This window comes from Salvia splendens, chromosome 6, assembly GCF_004379255.2.
Source record: "Salvia splendens isolate huo1 chromosome 6, SspV2, whole genome shotgun sequence".
Taxonomy (NCBI): domain Eukaryota; kingdom Viridiplantae; phylum Streptophyta; class Magnoliopsida; order Lamiales; family Lamiaceae; genus Salvia; species Salvia splendens.
In genome coordinates this window covers 10,006,561-10,026,192 of record NC_056037.1, presented here as the reverse complement: position 1 = coordinate 10,026,192, position 19,632 = coordinate 10,006,561, and the positions used below count along the sequence as shown (strand labels likewise).

The following is a 19,632-nucleotide window of genomic DNA, read 5'->3' as shown; positions in this document are numbered from 1 at the left end:
TGCCTTTTCCAAAATTTTCGCATATTAAAGACATTTCTTGTGAGTCATGTGTTTTGGCTAAAAATCATAGACAATCTTTCAAATCCAGTAATACGCGTGTTAAGGATATTTTTTCTATTGTTCATGCTGATGTGTGGGGCCCTGCGCCTATTACTGGTGATCATGGTTTTAAATATTTCCTTCTATTTGTCGATGACTGCACTAGAATGACTTGGGTGTATTTTTTGCGAAATAAATATGAAGTTTTTGAAAAATTTGCCATCTTTTGTAAAATGATTCAGACACAATTTCACAAAACTATCTCGGTTCTTAGGTCAGACAATAGTAGGGAGTTTGTCAATAAAGACATGGAAGACTTTTTTAAGAAAAATGGGTTAGTTCCCCAAACCACATGCCCTTATACACCGGGACAGGAATGGGGTGGCTGAGACAAAAAACAGAATTCTTCTTGAAATAACTCGAGCCTTGTTTTTTGACTCAAATGTCCCAAAGTTCCTTTGGCCCGAAGTGGTAGCTACGTCAGTTTATCTTGTAAATCATCTTTCTACAAAAATACTTAACATGAAAACACCCCTTCAAACCCTTTCGAAAATGACAAAACTCCATGAACCTCTCACTCTTCCGCTTAAAATTTTTGGATGCTCTGTCTATGTGCATATACCGAAACACGAGCGAACAAAGTTTTCTGCATGCGCTGTGAAATGTGTTTTTCTGGGATATGGGTATAGATGTTATGATCCGTCCTCTAGGAAAATAATCACCACTATGAATTGTAATTTTCTTGAATGTGAATATTTCTATCACACCCAACTTCAGGGTCAGGGGGAGTAGAAATAGCCTAAGGGATATCAGTGAACCCCCAAGTTGGTTGGTGCCTCAACCAAGTAACTCAGAGGTGGAACTAACAGAATAAGCTTGCGTCACCGCCGAGCAGGTCACATCCACTATAGATCCTCCTCAGCCAACCACGCCTCAATCCAATTCTCCTCCAGTGATATCCGAGGTAAATCCCGAACCTGACTCTGAAAGTACAATTACACCTGACAACTCTGAGACAGATGAGATCACCGCTATTGATGGGGATACTGGTCGATATATTCTTCCTCAGCACAACACTCGGGGAATTCCTCCAAAGAGATACAGTCCAGAGAGGATAGGGGCTAAGAGCAGATACTCAGTGGCGAATCTTGCGAAAGCCAACCTCACAGAAATGGTTAAGGCGTTCACAACCGCCTTATATGAAGAAGAAGAGATTCCTCAAACTGCCGAGGAAGCTATGAAAATCGCCCATTGGATGAAGGCAATGATGGTAGAAATGAAAGCACTGATGAAGAGTAAGACATGGAAAGTGTGTGACAAGCCAGAAGGTGTACGAGCCGTGGGATGCAAGTGGGTCTTCACCATAAAAAGGAGGCCAGATGGGTCGGTCGAGCGATATAAGGCAAGGCTGGTAGCAAAATGGTACACTCAGACATATGGAGTTGATTATGCCGAGACATTCTCCCCAGTTGCCAAAATAAACACGATTAGGGTTCTCTTCTCTATTGCGGCCAACAAGGAGTCCCCTACACCAGTTTGATTTCACTAATGCCTTTCTGCATGGTGAACTCCCGAAGTCAATTTACATGGAGGCTCCACCAGGATTCTCAGAAGACTTTGAAGGAGGAAAAATATGCAAGCTCAAGAAAACGTTGTATAGATTGAAGCAGTCGGCTCGAGCTTGGTTTGAGAGATTTACCGAGGTGATGAAAAATTATGGGTACAACCAGAGCAATTCCGACCACACGTTGTTTCTGAAGAAAAGGGAAGGAAAGATCACCTGTCTTATTATCTACGTTGATGACATGATCCTTACTGGTGATGACGAGGAAGAAATCAAGGAGCTGAGATAGAATATTTTTTCAGAATTTGAGATGAATGACCTTGGACTGCTGAAGTACTTTCTGGGAATAGAAGTGCTAAGATCTGAACAAGGAATCTTCATTAATCAAAGGAAGTATGTCCTCGACTTGTTAGCAGAAACTGGAATGCTGGACTGCAAGCCAGCAGATACGTGGGCTGGCCCGAATAGCCCGCCAAATTTATAGGGTTAGGGTTGAAAATTTCCAGCCCGATAAAATTACAGCCCGATTAGCCCGCACCCGATTAAACCTCAACCCGTTAGGGCCAGACCCGAAAACCCGATGGGCTGGCCCGGAAACCCGATAAAATTTCTATTGTTTTATTTGTTTGACTCTAATTCGACACTTCATTAATTATTTTATAATATAGATTACTGAAAAAATAACTTTCCATTTTATATATTAAATATATAAATTATATATATTAAGTTTTATTAATATAACAATAGATAAATGGATTAGAAACTTCAAATTCACTAAAAAATATATTTAAATTTCTAAACATGCTTTAAAATTTCTTAATGTTTATGTTTTATTTTGCATAAATCTCAAATATTAGTATTTGATCATGTTTATGTTTGAGTTTAAACATATATCTCAAATTTATCATAATTAAATATTTTACATTTTATAAATATAACTAATTTTAATCATTATTTATTAGATTGATCGCATGTTAATTTTATCGATAGCAACCCGATTAACCCGATGGGCTAGCCCGAAACCCGAGCTTTTAGGGTTAGGGTTGAACTTTTATAACCCGAAAAAATCACAGCCCGACTAGCCCGCACCCGATTGACCCGAAACCCGAATAGGGTTGGCCCGAAACCCGGTGGGCTGGCCCGATTGACATCCCTAGTCCAGAACCACGGTTTGCGGATAGTAGAAGGAGCTGAACCTACTCATCGTTCGAGATATCAACACTTAGTTGGGAAATTGATTTATTTGTCCCATACTAGGCCTGACATTGCATATGTCGTTGGAGTGGTAAGCCAGTTTATGCACCAACCACAAACGGCTCATTGGGAAGCAGCTCTGCGGATTGTCCGATACTTGAAGGAAACACCATGACATGGAGTGTTGTTCAAGAAACATGGACATATGGACATACACGGATACACCGATGCTGATTGGGCAGGAAATCCGAATGATCGAAAATCGACTACAGGGTACTTTACCTTTGTTGGCGACAATTTAGTCACATGGCGAATTAAGAAACAAAAGGTGGTAGCATTGTCAAGTGCGGAGGCTGAGTTTCGAGGGATCAAAAGCGGACTAACCGAGATCCTGTGGCTGAATATACTAATGACCGAGTTAGCATATCAGAGAACCCAGTGCAACATGATCGGACAAAGCACGTTAAAGTAGATCGGCACTTCATCAAGGATAACATCGAGGCAAAGATTGTGGAACTACCATTTGTCAGATCCGAAGACCAACTAGCATATATCCTCACCAAGGTTGTGGACTCAAGAAATTTTCATGAGGTGTTGGGCAAGTTAAGTATAGATGATCCCCTACTTAACTTGAGGGGGAGTGTTGGAAAGAAATAAAAGAAGATCAAATCAGAAGGAAGAAAATCAAGGGAATTATGGAATTGATTGATATCACCGTGTAATTGGCAAGTATAACTAGGGTAAATCTTTACCTAATTTGTATAATCCACATCCTATATAAAGGATTGTATATCATAAGAGAAATTAAGTTGAATAAAAATAAAACGTTTCAACATATACTAATGCCTTAGATCCAACAGAAATATTATCATTTTCCAATGCTCAAAAAGTGTCAGATGATGATGATGATGATGATGGTGATGATTAAAAAAGCATGTTTTGTTTATTTATTTTGGAGTTACGTGACCAAACATGACAAAAAAATGTGTATTTTTTTTATAGAATTTTGTGTATTTGTCACTCTTAATTAAATTTTGATTATCACTTTCCAGATACAGATTTGATACGTTATGCAAAAGGACCATATTCAAATCATAACGAATTGCAATACCTTCCATCAAAGTTGTCCGACCCAGCCACTCGTTTTACATGCAAACACAATCATCCCTTTTACATCTCTAATTAAAGATCACACACATACCAACTTGACCATGGAGAATATTTATAATTTATACCACTATCCATAAAAATAAGTGTTTGTTACAGGAGGTTCTAATCCTCTTCAAAAGTACTTATCAAACAATCACATACAATTTTTATGTGCTGAAGAAAGAGTTTCTTGCTCAAAGTAAAAGTGTTTGTTACAGGAGGTTCTAATCCTCTTCAAAAGTACTTATCAAACAATCACATCCAATTTTTATGTGCTAAAGAAAGAGTTTCTTGCTCAAAGTAAAATTAATTTCTCCTAGCTCTTCCAAATATTTTATGCAATACAAGCAGAGAATACAAAGACTATATGGGGTAATTTCTTCAAGAGAGACCAAGCTACTTGTTTAAAAGAAAAACAAATCCATTATGAAACCGAGATCCGAAGCGAAAACGGCCATACCTCCAAATATAATTAGCCACTTCAATACATTATAACTGCTCACTTGATTCCAAACTTAAGCCAAGCCACGTATCTTTAAAAAATCCCCTGCATCACGGAAAACGAAATCAAACGAACACAAAGTTCTTCGCAAAAAAGTGGTACTCCATAAACATAAAACTTAAAGAAAAGAATATCAGTATGGGGGAATTTTACTATGATGTAAAGTCGGAGGCAATTCAATGGCGCCGCCGCCGCCACCATTGGTGGTATTAAGATCGGGACAGCCATCTGTCTCCGCTGTGACTGATTTTAATACCAGCAATGGTGGTAGCTCCGCCGCCGGTCTCCGCATCCTTAATTAGCAGTGGTGCGGCCGTCGTCGACGATGTACATTGTTGGGTCCTTTGTGAAAGATCATGGAGTAGTATATATACACATATATGGAGTATAATTAAAGATTAATTAGGAGAGTATAATTGGTGTTGTGATTAGGCTAAGAATTGTACTTTTTGCAGTACTAGATGTATGTTCAGTAAATGCAGTACATTTCTTACCTAATGGTGCTATTAATTCCTACATTACTGTATAGGTCCAATATTATAATGCTACCTAATGTACTTTTTATACTACACCATTTTAATGAACAAAAAACTGTACTTCAAACTGTACAAAATCTACACAACAACTCAACGTGTTAGGCGAATCTTTGAGAAAATTAATTGCTGTATAACAATATTAAAATGTAAAATACATTATATATGTATATTGAAACACAATTGTATTCGACGTCCATGCATAAATTGAAAGAACAATAATTAATTTCTCTTACTAATAGCGCAGGAAATTAACAACATATTAGTTTTTATATGTCATAATTTGGCTATAGTACTTTTTAAAATGCGGAGAGAAAATTAAAGAATATGAACCTACTTGCATTTAGTTGTAGATTAGATATCAAAGCACATGTATGTGCTTTTACTACTATTTGGACCACACCATATAAAAGGTCGCTTGCATTCGAGATAGTACTATTGCTCGTTAACCATATTAATTTCTATTTCTATTTTTTCTAGAAGATTTAAAATGGGTGGTCATAGATAGAACAATTGTAGTACTCCATCCGTTCCATAGTAATGGAGGCGTTTCTTTTCGACACGGAGATTAAGAAAAATTGTATTAGGTTAGTTAAGTAAATGAAGAATAGGAGGAAAATGAAAAGGTAGAGAGATGAAGAGAGAAAAAAAGTAAGGGTGAGTAAAGTAGGTGTGGAAAAATGTGTTGACTTTTACTAAAAAGGAAAATTACTCTATTACTATGGAACGTACCAAAATGGCAAAAAGACTCTACTACTATGGAACAGATGTAGTACATAATATGGGTAATAAAATGATCTGCACAAAATGAAGACCGTATATCTTATCTAGGACAATTAGATTATCTACAATAAGGATAGGCTAGCAATGGCCTAGCCAAAAATTCCCCATGCTACATCATCATACCCTTTCCACAGCCTAGCAATAAGCTAACAAAGTAACAGCCTAGCAATAGCCTAGCCAATGCCCTAGCCTAGCAAATAAATTGATAAATACGATTAATTCATTTTAATTGTTAGTGTTTATCAAATATTAAAAAAATGAAGTGTAATGAGTTGTAAATATAGATTATTAGAAAAATCAGTTAGCCTATCGCTCGCCGCTCAATAAGAAGCCAACGATCGGCTAGCCGGTTAGTCCACGTCCGACCTCTCATCTGTCGCCAGTTCGTTCGTTGCGTTAGCCTAATGTAACTAAATGTTCGTCGCTCAATTGATAAATACAATTAATTCACTTTTAATTCTTATAGTCGCTTTTAAACTTTTGTTCAATAATTCATCATAAGTTACATAATAGTGCCTCCAATACAAGTTGTAACTAAATGTCAACTCCATCCACTACTTTACTTAAGAGTATATATATTTTAATCATTTAATGATTTGAGTTGGCTCAAGTAATATAGTCCTTTTCCCACTCCAGACTTTTTTCCTGTATTCTGCTTCATTTAAATATTTGACGACAAAAGAGAAAGCTTGTTCGAATGACATGAGTTCACTACTAAAATTAATTTCTTTAGCGACAAAGAGTAAAACACGAACACAAAAAAATATCGAATGGATTTCTTTTTATCAAGGAACTGACGATATGCACTATATTTCGACTCATGAAATTGAAGCAGAAGCCATTCTTTGTTCTTCAAAAGCTTTCTGCTGCCAATGTGGGATGTTTGCGTTTTTACTTTCAATATGATTCTTTTTCTTTTTTCAATTTTCAACTACAAGAGAGATACTCTAAAATCAGTCACAATTGAAGGTCAAAATTAGAACTGGGCCACCACTTAAAATTGATCATATAACTTAAAAATATTCTTCTACCATATAACCGCAACTTCAAATTGTATCTCACAATGAATAAGAATCAAATAAATATATCTCGAGAATAGAGTGCCCATACATTTAGTAAATTGGACGGAGAATACTAATTAAAATTAGAAGGATTAGAAATGGTATGGCCAAATAGCTTGATAGACAGAAAGAATAACTATTTCCATACAAATAGGAGACCAAGAAAGAGAAGCTAAGAGCCCATAAGGATTAAGGAGTGATCGAAATTGCACCCATAATCAATTAGTACTATGAAAAACACTTTGCAATCTCCGGCCAAAACTCAATCCAAATTTTCGGAAACAGAAAATCTAATCTGAGAATCAAATTAAATCGCCAAAATTAAAGTAATGAGCCTTACTCAAATTGGGAGGATGGCGTTATGATGCAAATTCGGAGGTGGCCAATGGCGGCGGCGCCGCCACCATTGGTGGTATCAAGATCGGCGCAGTTTCCTTGGCGCTAGCTGATTTTGATACCAACAACGGTGGTAGCTCCGCATTCAAAGCCGAAGATGTTGGAGGTCTATTGTGATTTGTGAAGACCATATTATATTTATAAAAAAAGATTAGGATCATTTGATTGTTGTTGGGATGTACTGCTTTTGCAGTACAAGTTGTATGCCACTACATTGGAGTATTACTTATGCAGTACCAACAGAGCAAGAGCAAAAGTACACTTGGTCCCTATAGTTGAATTAAAACCATAAAATAAAATAACAATATTTAAAGCAATGGATATGATTTGTTATTAAATTAAAAAAATCATTTCGATCTTGAATTTAGCCGGATGATATATGAATATATATAGAGTTGTGATCAATGTCGAATCAATATTAAAGAGCTAACTAGAGATCAAATCTCATCCGTTCATTAATCACATCTAATGGTTATTAATAATTAACATGTTATCTGATTTTTTTCATTCAATCAAATTGACACAGGGTAGTTTTGGAAAACAAAAAATGATGTAGTTTACGCCACTTCATACCTTCCCAATCTCTCTACAATTCTCTCTCTCGCGGCGATTTCCCGCTGGGTGTTGAAGAAGACGACTGCGACTAGGAGGCCGAGGTCGTTGTCGGCGGTGAATTGGCGGATGTTGAAGCAAGCTCTGTAAATAGGAACGGTTTTTCACTGTTTGCCTACCTTTTTGCTTCAACAGAACAAACACAAACCTATGGATTCTTATGATGTGCTTTGGAATCTTGTATAAATCTAGCAAGCTGGAGTAGTATTCATCAATAACATATTCTTACCTATTGTAGATTTTGTAGTAGTAGAGTAATATACCTAGTTAACTAACGCAATGCAATGTAATGATGTGTTTAAATTGAGGTAATTGGTCATTGATTTTGAAGAATTTATGGTGGAAATTATCCCGGTTGATTGAAGGCATTTTGGTGCGGAAATCGTCATTATTCAGATTTCTATACTACTTCATTCAACTAGAATATTACTTCATTATGTTAGATTAGTACTTCATTATTTTATTCAACTTGTATTGTTATTGGCTACGAATTTGGAGAAGAAAAAATATAAAAATCATCGTTATTTAGATTTCTATATTATTTCATTCAACTAAACTATTACTTCATTCAGTTACATATTACTTCATTCACCTAGATTATTACTACTTCATTATTTAACTATCTATATTACTTCATTTGACTAGATTGTTACTTCATTTTATTCTATTCTATTACTTCATTCAAATAGTTTTATCACTTCATTCGACTAGGTTATTACTTTAAGGGATTCTTGAGCATATGAGGAAGAGTGATCACTACTTCATTCATATGTGCATTTACTTCATTCAACAAGTATACCACTTCATCACAATAAGATTTTATTTCATTGAACTTCAATTGAGTTATTACTTCAGCCCATTACCTTATTAAATGAGATTATAACTTCATCAACATTGACATAATAATAAAGAATAAATACTTCATTTTGAAAACACTTCACACAGTCTATTCGCTTTAAATTTTGTAAAAAGGTTAAACAAATTAAAATTCAAAGTGGAATGAAGTAATAATCTACTGGAATGAATTAATTAACTATTGGAATGGAGTAATAAATCTACTGGATGAAGTAATAAACTATAAATGTAATTTGACAAAAATACTCTCGGTTGAAGTAATTTGACTACCTAATGAATGCGAAAATTTTCACTACATCATCTCATCTCATCCATTAAAAACTAGATCTAAGGGCCCTAATTTAGTCTCTAGTTCAGTCATTAAGACTAGATTTGTGAATAATGGGACCAAAACTAAATCTAAGGGCCCTAATTCAAAGTGGCGTAAACTACACCATTTTTTTGTTTTCCAAAACTACCCTGTGTCAATTTGATTGAATGAAAAAAAACAGATAACATGTTAATTATTAATAACCATTAGATGTGATTAATGAACGGATGAGATTTGGTCTCTAGTTCGGTCTTTAATATTGGTTCGACATTGATCACAACACTCTATCTCTATATATATTTGGTGTATATATATATATATATATATATATATATATATATATATATATATATATATATATATATATGGGAGCATTAGGGTCCAAGTGACCATTTAGTGTTAAGTTCAAATGTATTTCCAGCCTTAGGATTAACTTGATGGACGGATTAGATTAAAGTATATATCATACCCCGAGCTACAGTATTTAGGAGTTCTGATTACAATATGGGGGTATAATTGGTACATCTTATTCATTATTCAGTTTTAAAATGGAAGGAGCGAAATATCCGCTATTTCTCTCTCCCATTTACCCCAAATCGACGAAAACCTTATTTCCCACTTTTGCTCTCTATATTCAATCTTAGTTTGTGGCGATTCCTTATCCACTAAAGATGGAGACCTCAATCCATCGCGAAAAAGTGGAAGACGAAGCTTATATCAACGGTTGGCGACTGGAATTGTGGTGTAAACGTGAATTTGTTCAAAACTACGCCGAGTGTCGTAGGCTAGAAACTTTCAGTTCAAGGCTCCATTTTCGATCAGTTAAGGTAATTTAGATATGGAATTCTCTCAATCATCTCCGATATACATTAGTTACTCAAATACCAAATTAGAATTGTCCAGTTTTATGTTTACATTACCGTGATGAATCCTAGAATTTTCGTGAAAAGAATCGATTTTTAAGGTAATGATACGTTTGTTGCTGGTAAGCATACTTCATTTCTCTTGTTCGTATTTCATTACTGTGCAAGGTTATGTACATTATTGATGTTCATTATTTGTAGTTGTCTATTAGTAGTTGTTGTTACATTATTCAAGGTTGTTGTATACATCATTGGTTACTTGTTTGTTTGTTTGATTTGGGGTTTTTTAATTATACTAATCTCGGTTGTAATGTTGTATTCATTCAGTTCTATACGATGGAAAAAGGGAAGAACATAGTCAAAAGAGGGGACCCTTCAAGACCAATTCAAACCCCATAGATGGTAAGCTTTTGCTCTTTTTTTTTTTTTGACATTTTTGATAAAATAATCTAATCAAAGGTAAAATGAAATAATGTATTCTTGATTTATGAATAATGTAACATATTAAGTTGTTTGTTGGCATTATTTGCATGCCCTTTGTTTCATTATTTACCACAGAGTGATACATTATCCAATAGGCAACTGAGAATAATGTATAGCGTGTTTGTTAACATTGTTGTCATGCGTATGAGCTTTGGAATGCAAAGTGTTTGTGCTATATGTTACATTATTAACCCCAATCAGTACATTACAACAATTTTAATACACTAATGTATGCTAATGAAAGCAATAATGTAAACAGGATGAAGTAGAGATGGAGGAAGATGATGCAGGGGACAGGGTTCGGCCAAAAAAGAGGGAAGATATACTGTATTTTAGGAGAACATCAAAGGAATATGTGGACATGATTGCAAAGCTATATCCCCAACAGGTTGAAGTTGTCCATGAGCTCGGGCTTGGAGGTATTTAAAACTACAAAATACCAGAGATACCTGGAGAAATTGCCCTTTGGATACTTTCTGTATTCAACATGAAGCGGTGCAGGATACAATTTTTAGAAAATGAGTTTGTTCGTATTACAGGGGATGATGTGCATCTTACGTTCGGCTTTCTAAAGGGCAATGACCTGATGGACTGAAGAACTAAATAGACAGATTTCACATTCTAGGAAGAAATAGCGAGGCGGCTAAATAATGTATTCTTGATTTATGAATAATGTAACATATTAAGTTGTTTTTTTGGCATTATTTGCATACCCTTTGTTTCATTGTTTACCACTTAGTGATACATTATCCAATAGACAACTAAGAATAATGTATAGCATGTTTGTTAACATTGTTGTCATGCGTATGAGCTTTGGAATGCAAAGTGCTTGTGCTATGCGTTACATTATTAAGCCCAATCAGTATATTACAACAATTTTAATACACTAATGTATGCTGATAAAAGCAATAATGTAAACAAGATGTGTCTTCGTGTTGTTTTTATATAACATTATTCAGTTGGTGCTGCAACATTATGCGCCTTCAGCATAATTATATTTTAATACGTTTGTGAAATACAGTACTCTGAAGAAACATTATGTGCTCTCTTCCATTAAATTTATCTCACGCTCCATCTCTTTCTCCCCCAATTTTACTTAATTTTCGTAAGTCTATGTAAAAATGGTAAACATCTAGCTTGCATTGACCTCATCAATAATAATTTCTACACGTATAAGCTCATTTCTATTAGCTGAATTTCACTCGAAAGAAACAATTTAGCCGTCAACTTCTTCTTCTTCGGGGCGGCGCCGGCGCGACGGAGGGGGCGACCATGGTGGATTTCTGTCGAAGGCAAAGGGAAATCGGCCTGCGGAGGGAGAGACCGCCCCCTCCCCCCATCATCCGCCACTGCTTGAGATGTTGGAAGACGGCGCAGAGTTCTTACTGTGGTTGTTTGATTTTTTTTCATTTACGGAAGGGAGACTTAATCTTGCTAAAAAAAAGAAGCGTGAATAATGGAAACCTACTAACTATCAAATATATTAATACCATCCTTAACCTTTTATGATTATTATAATTATTAAATAAAATACAAATTGCAGCCAAATCCACCGTTAGATTAAGAAATTAAATGGATGGGATTGACTTGGATTTTTGACCTCATTTCTCCTATTCATCCCTTAGATCATTTATTCTATTTAATATGGGCCGTTAGATCTCATTCATCAACGGTCCAGATGATCTGCATTATTACACTATAATGGTGCATTATTAGTCGGTGTGCATTATTCAACTGAAAATCTGCATTATTAAATGACACGTGACACCAATCTAACCGTCGGATGACAAAATCGTGGGGCTGAGATTAAAAAGAACAAAGAACAAAAGATATAAAAAGGAAATGAATACATCCCTATATATATATATCCCTATCCCGGGTTGGACTAGGGTGCTAACTATTTACAGTAATAACTAATACCTATCAATGCTATGTATTAAAATTATCAACACAAAGACATAATTATATCAATACAACATGTAAATTTAAATATCAATACAAAGACATAATTTATCAACACAAGAAAGATTGACAACCCTATATCTTTGTGTTGATATTTTTAACATACAATATTGATATTTAGGTATTAGTTATTACTATAAGAAGTTAGTATTTGATCACAAACCTATCCCTATATGTATATCAAGTTTATTTAAAGAAGCTCGCGAACAATCTTATCCATGTCATTCTGAATTATGTATATCATCTAATATCAATTAAATCAATACTGCATACAACACACAAACGTAATCAATATGTCATACATAGGAGATATCACTGTATAATCAAATGTGGGAAAATACAATTGCGGATTAAACACAACTTATTAAGAAAATCTTGTGATGCCCCAACTTCAATGTGACTTTAAAAGATTGACATAATGATGTCTTTATTTAAAAAGATCTTCAATGATAATTTTTTTATGTTGCTAATGCAATGGATACTATTCCCTCCGTCCCAAAAAAATATTTATTCTTTCCTTTTTAGTTCGTCCTACAAGAATATGTATTCTAGGATTCATTCTCCACTAACAATACTTTAATTACTTTTCATCTTTATCCCTCTCTTACTTTATCAATCTTACATTAAATTTAAGTGAAACCCAACATTAGCATTAGAGTAACCAATTATTATGAGATAAGTGGGTTCAGTTTTTCGTCCAGAGATGATGCACTACGATCATCAAGTAAGAGATGGGCTGGTTGTCAAAAGTTTTGTAGTACTTCGTACTACTAGACAAAGAGTACCAAACTTTTCAACGATGTAAAGCGCATATTTAATTGATTTCTTTAATTCTTTACTTGGACAATGTTACTCCCCATTAGGGCATGTTTGATAACATAAGTAGGAAAATCCAAGAGAAGAAATAAAATGAGAAAATAAACTAAATTATTGAGTAAAGTGTCGGTTTTTGTTTGATACAAAATAAGAGGCGATTTTTTAAATTCTGATATGGATAGAAACACCACGTACTCCATTGTGTAGACATTATTGCCCTCAATTTTTTCTACTTTTCTCCAACATACCACAATTTACCCTAACGCTAGAAATATATAATTTCCTCTCATTTCTTCCTCCCAGCAGCCGCTCGAAGACTCCCACCGAATTCTATGCAAACAGGTATGCTTCAATTAAATTTCCTTAAAGTTTGATTTTATCCCAAGTTATTAACAATATCTTGCTGGAAATCAATAGCATGCTTTTTTTTTGAGATTTTAAATAATTATTCAAGCTATACTGTGTGCTCCATGTATGAGCTCAATTTCTTCATTTATTTAGACGAAAATTCACGTTTCAAGGACTTGACTGAAATTAATGGACAACATTGATTTCAAACCTCTAGATTACCCCACATTTTGAGAGCAGAGCATAAATTTGATATTTTTTACTCATTCTGCATACTTTTTTAGGATACAATTGCTTACATTATGCAAACTTCTCGATTACAAATGGAGTATATCCATCACTTAGTTTCCCAACACAAACTAAATGGAATGGTATATGTATATGTTCAGATTTCAGGAGAAAGTTAGTTGAGTTTTAATGAGGGTACCCATCGAGAACCAATGCTTTTTTGTTCTAAGAATATGTCTTTTCTTATTACTTAGCAGATTTGCTCACTATGGGAGAATCTGGCCGATCGGAATCCAATTGGTTGAAGGTGAGTTATTTTGACTTATCAAATCCTGTGTTGTTAGCTATAGAATACCCTACCCACATTCATATGATTTTGTCGGAATAGATTCCCAAATTGGAGAAAGGGCTGGTCGCAGGCCGAAGACAGATCGGACTCGGCGCAGCTGGTCTACTCGTGAGGAAGAGGCCTTGATGTTAGCCCTAAAAGACCTTGTTGTAAACAAGTGGGAATCAGATAACGAATTTCGTGGTGGGTATCTAGCTCGGATTGAGGAAATCATCAAGCGTGAATGCCCGAAAAGCGACATTAAGGCAACCTCCCATATCAGCTCCAAGCTCTAGCAATGGAAAAAAAACTACTCCTCTCTGGTTAACATGCTCAATCGAAGTAGCATTGTCTTCAATTACAAGGGCGATCATAAGATTGATTGTGATAACGACCAATGAGAACAAATTGTTAGGGTGTGCTTCTTACTATTATTGACTTTTACTTATGTTTACACTTATTTTTTGTGAGAGCGACTGTGTTTGATTTGTGATGGGTGTTTAATGTTGTTGTAGCTAGATAACAATGCACGCTACATGCGTTTCAAGTCGTGGCCTCTGTTTGATGAATGGAAAGAGATTTTTGGCAAGGATCGTGCAACGAGATCTTCTGGTGTGCGCTCACATCTCAATGTGGGTAATGGGAGTCAAGAGGCTGAGTTTGAAGCTAGTGCCGATGGCCATTCTGGAACTAATACGGATAACACCACGAGCTCGCAAGGAATGCCAGTTAACACCATGGGCTCAGGAGAAATGCCAGATCAGAGTACGGGAGACAGTGACACTGGAACTCAGTTTCCCGCACAGACAAACGGTGACACCGGAAAAAAAATTGCCAAAGAAAACAGGTAACAAGCGCAAACTCGTTGATAGGGCTGATGCGTTGCTTGAATTGCTTGCTAAAGGACAGGATGAAACGAACGCTAGGCTTGATAAGTTGGCTGGTAGGATTGGGTTTGAGTTCGATGCTAGCAAGGCAAGAAAGAAAGTGTTTGGCATGCTCGGTAATATTCAAGGCATTACTCTTGGGCAACAAATCGACGCCGCTGAATTCATCCTCAGCAAAGTCGAACATTTGGACTTGTTCAATAGCCTTCCTGGAGCTATTTTGTAGGAGATGATATCTAATCCTCCTTATGTGCATTGAACTATAATCGCACTTATTATCTTTTGTCTAGTTTCTACTGATGCTCAAATGTATGAGCTTAAAACATTGGGATTCGGCCTTGGTTTGTATTGGACGACTGTTATTATGACTCTATTTGTGGAATCTATGGAACCTCAGAATATGTTACATATTATGACTAGAATTTTTTCTCAAATTACTTATAATTCCCTGTTTATTGTGCTCTCATGGGCTTATAAGAATGAATATATTTTTCATGTTATTATTTGGTTCATATATTACACAAAAAAATAGTGACCAATTTATCTCCAAAGCTAACACGTTTTAAGACTCCATTATGTGTTATTTCCATTTCATTTACTTCTGCAAAAACATTTTCTTGAGGTTGAGTCGATTGATTTATTGACATAGCCTCACAACAAATAACCTCACTTGATTTTGCTGCTTTTATTCTGTTTAGAATTACTGATTCTCTTGCAATAATGGCACTTCTTAATAGATATACATCACTCTCATCACAACTTTCCTTTGTTTCTACTTCTTATTCATCTTTATCCCTATTTTCTGAAACTCATGTTTATTTCACAAACAAAGTTACATAACATGTCGCATAGAGCAACTTTTGGAATCGAAATAATTCTAAGGACTACACATGAGATTACATATTTTTAAAACCACACACTCATAATATGCATAAGACGACAACAACCTTGTCGCAAGATACGACTTATTTTCCAAGTGGCAATCCTAAGTTTACAGCATAGTAGATAAGAGTCACGATTATGGTCGGCGCCACCATAAAGTTGGCTTTGACGATGCACAAGAGCTACTGTTTGAGGAGTCAACCGTCCTTGTTGGGGCGTTGTCAAAGCCGTGGTAGATGAAATTTTCAGGTCGTTGTCCAAGCTCCCTATCACGAATCTCCATGGAATTTGATGACTCACAGTCTCGGGAGTGTGAACTCTCATTGAACAGATTGCGTGGCAGTAGATGGCTATCATGGTTATATCCACTTACATAATCTTCACATTGGCCCTCATCAACATCCGGATTGAGATCAATGGTGTTGTCCGAGAGCACAATAGTTTCTATATCGTTCTCGCTCACATTGAACTCACCACTAAACAACATCTTGAGCAGCTTCAACTCTAGTTCTCCATTCTTTGTATATGCTCCAGCAAAGTCATTTTTCTAATAACAATAAACTCAAAAAAATTATTTTTAAAAAGAGCATCATATCAGTACATCATAAAAAAAAATTGAGCTCAAAATAACCTTAAGGATGGCCGTCCAAGTTTTTTCAGAAGCAAAAACCTTGTTCGACGAGGGCTCGAATCGTGTATTCGGATGCTCAACCAATGATTTGAAGGTTTGGTAGCGACGCTCCAGGAATTGCAACCGATTATAGATGTCGTCCCTATTCACACGAGTGCATGTCTCCTCCTCGATTGTAGCTTCAGCTTCTACGAAAAATCTATGTCATCCGATTCATGTGAGTAAAGCTTAGACATTTTACCTTAAACCACTTCTACCTAGGGTCAACACTGTTGTCAAGTACCGAAGTTGGCTTAGATATAAACATTTTATGCACCAGTATGATGGCTCGGAGGACAACATGGACATAGTATGAAACTGTTTGACCAGACCTTAAAAATTCAAAACTAACCACCCGGTTCGTTTTGTGATGTGATAAAACACATAAGAATAAAGCCACTTGTTCCTCTACCCCAGCTCATTCTTTAAGAAGAATACATAGTCTCCCGAAACAATTTCGGTCCATGCGTAGATTATTTATGCAGTCCTGATCACTAACACCTGTCAATCTAGTAAGACGATTGACCTGGGTAGGTATGCGGGTCAGACGGCGAAATAAACATCGTGTCTGGTTCTTTTTAATCCACTTAGAACCATTAGTAAGTTTCAAGAATTCATGGATAATGATCATGGTCTGCGTGTGATGCTTTTGTAGTATGTCTTCAATAAGCAAGACGATTTCTTCGTCGGACAATGAACTTTCACTCATAATTATATGTGATGTGAGTCCTTGAACAAAATTACTTTCAATTGTTACAATGATATAAACCATTGAAGTTAAAATCAAATCCCAATTAGAAAGTTTTAAATCAAAATGAATTACATGTTGGCTCTTATTTATGAATATGTATACATTGAGAACACCAAACAAATTGCAACAGAAATACCCATCATCCACATTAAAAAGCAAAAAATTATCCCAATTATATGATGAATGCCTGCCAAATCATGATAAAATATAAACCAACACAACACTTAGAAATGCCTGCCAATTAAATTACCCAAACCCAATTCATGCCCAAAAAACCCAAGTCATGCTAAAAAATGTCTGCCAATTAACAAACCAAAACTAGAAAGAATAAGAAAATACAAAACATAATAGTTTGGCCCTTTTATCATGAATGCCTGCCGATTCATGCTAAAAACCTAAACCTGAATCATTTATAGTAGATATAAAATAGGTTCAACTAGAATAGTAGAGTACAAACCCCATTTGAATATCCAACCTCATCCAATCTATCTTCTCCATGAAATTGAAGCATACCCAAATATGGACGGACTGTATTTGGATATATCACAAATTGAAGTCATGAAATTAGGGTTTACCTGCAGTGTCTATAATTTCACCAATGGACCGAAATAGAGTTCTTCAACGAAGAAGAAAACATTCGATTGTGTGTAAATCTTCCAAATAGGGCTGCACAAAACAAGAGGCCAATTTTAGTGAGATAAATTCGTGTAAAAAAAAAATTGATGTGTTAAAATCATGTGGTGTGGTGCTGATTGTCTGTCCAAAAATCAAAGAGAAAAAGGGAAGAGAAGATGGATTGGTGCTGCAAATCTGACCGCAAGTCAAAGAGAAAAAGGGAAGAGTTGAAGGTTGCTGTAAATCTTACCAAAGGAGAAAAAGAGAAAGAAGATGGAAGAAGAGAGTTTGAGCATGAAATTTAAGTCAAAGAGGGCTAATTTTGGAAGGGAATTTTATTTCTTGATGCAATGGAAAATAAACTATGGCTGAAACAACGATCAGTTTCCACAGATAAGCTGGTATACACTCTTGGGCCTTTGTCGGGCCGAAGTATTTTGCAGGCTTTCTCAAAAAAGTTGAAAGTGTATCAAAGCATGGAAAAAAACAAGGAAATGAGCTTGTTTCTTGGATTTTCTGGGCTATCAAACATGCCCTTAACGTATTTTATTTCGGATTATATTAACTTATTTAAATCATTTTCTTAAATTACAAAATCCAAAATATCTTATCTTTTCTTGTTATACATTCTCTTCACCTTTTTTTTACCTTATTTTATTTCACTAAATGTAATTTATTACTGAATCTCATTACTAAAAGATATTGCCCAGGTAACATGGAAGTTGGAATTCTCCGTACTTATTATTCATCATTAATATCAATGGTTAATTTTATAGCGTCGCTAATTCTTGGTTTCACGTCAAAACAACAAAATAAGTACTTCATTTGCCCAAACAAAAATGAAATATTTTCTTTTTTAGGTTAACCATTAAAAATAAATATTTTATAAAATAAAAATATAACTATCTCTTTTATTTAATTCTCTATTTATTAAGTCACAAGTCACAACACAATATTATATAAAATTATGTGCCGAAAAAAATTGTTTCATATTTAATGGGACGTAGGGAGAATATCTTTATATTTGGAAAACCAATTAGATGAGGAATCTCAAAATAGTTTAATCTAAGTAGACTAATTTTACTATTTTGGGTCGTCCACCAAAATTAGACCAATTCTAAATATGGAAAGCTTAAAACAAATATTAACCCCACCTCATCATTCTAAATGTAGACTCCACAATTCACTAACACTGATTCCATCGCGTTTTCTCACCATCTCTTTTACTTTACCAATTGCGCATTCAAACCCATATCATTTACAATTTTTTTCTTTTTTTGGGGACGGAGGTAGTATCATTCATGAACTGTTAAAATCTCTTGATCTTGTCCCACATCAACTTAGTAATGATCATATCTCATCTATATGACTTTAAGGAAGAGAGTGACTCATTTTTAATATGGTATCAGAGCGGGTTTAAGTCGATTATGGATTTCTCTTTATCTCTTATCTACCTCATGAGTGGAAGATCGATCTTCATTTTGTAAGATTATACTCCCTCCGTCCACGATTAAGTATCTTAAGTTTCTTTTTTCGTCCGTTCACAATTAAGTGCCTCATTTAATTTTTACTACTTTTGGTAATGACCCCCACACTTCACTATTTTTTTTTTACCAAATTTTTACTGTTCGAGAAATTGGACACGTTTAATCGCACCATAAATCAATAGTTGAATTGAAATCGTATCAAATTTGCAATTTCGATTTGTTGTTACATTTGGTGATGTTCTCTAAAATAAAATTCTTATTCAAACTGTGCAATTAGTAAGAGTTTCATACTATATTGTTATTTTATAATTTTC

General features: G+C 35.2%; 1 protein-coding gene and 3 long non-coding RNA genes across 4 annotated transcripts; 2 read left to right on the top strand and 2 right to left on the bottom strand.

Annotated features, from left to right (window-relative positions):
• Positions 1–4,118: 4,118 nt before the first annotated feature.
• Positions 4,119–7,328, bottom strand: LOC121807841. The gene is made up of 2 exons (XR_006052056.1): positions 7,166–7,328; positions 4,119–4,493 (listed from the first exon to the last, which is right to left on the bottom strand). It is a non-coding gene; the product is annotated as an uncharacterized LOC121807841 (long non-coding RNA).
• Positions 7,329–9,553: 2,225 nt separating this feature from the next.
• On the top strand, positions 9,554–11,054 carry LOC121807201. The gene is made up of 3 exons (XR_006051771.1): positions 9,554–9,825; positions 10,189–10,263; positions 10,604–11,054. It is a non-coding gene; the product is annotated as an uncharacterized LOC121807201 (long non-coding RNA).
• A 60-nt stretch (positions 11,055–11,114) lies between these two features.
• On the top strand, positions 11,115–15,321 carry LOC121808761. The gene is made up of 4 exons (XM_042209342.1): positions 11,115–11,206; positions 13,330–13,464; positions 13,956–14,005; positions 14,087–15,321. The coding sequence occupies exons 1-4, from the start codon at positions 11,115–11,117 to the stop codon at positions 14,320–14,322; spliced, it is 513 nt and encodes a 170-aa protein (XP_042065276.1). The 3' UTR covers positions 14,323–15,321.
• A 390-nt stretch (positions 15,322–15,711) lies between these two features.
• Positions 15,712–18,200, bottom strand: LOC121809940. The gene is made up of 4 exons (XR_006052331.1): positions 18,082–18,200; positions 17,792–17,882; positions 16,427–16,625; positions 15,712–16,342 (listed from the first exon to the last, which is right to left on the bottom strand). It is a non-coding gene; the product is annotated as an uncharacterized LOC121809940 (long non-coding RNA).
• Between the last annotated feature and the right edge of the window lie 1,432 nt (positions 18,201–19,632).

Excerpts from the sequence above, each read along its gene's own strand:
- LOC121808761 (XM_042209342.1), top strand. The coding sequence starts at position 11,115 with ATGTATAGCATGTTTGTTAACATTGTTGTCATGCGTATGAGCTTTGGA. Across the intron at positions 11,207-13,329 it reads TACATTATTAAGCCCAATCA|ACATTATTGCCCTCAATTTT; the intron begins GTATATTACAAC and ends TCCATTGTGTAG. Across the intron at positions 14,006-14,086 it reads CGGAATCCAATTGGTTGAAG|ATTCCCAAATTGGAGAAAGG; the intron begins GTGAGTTATTTT and ends TTGTCGGAATAG.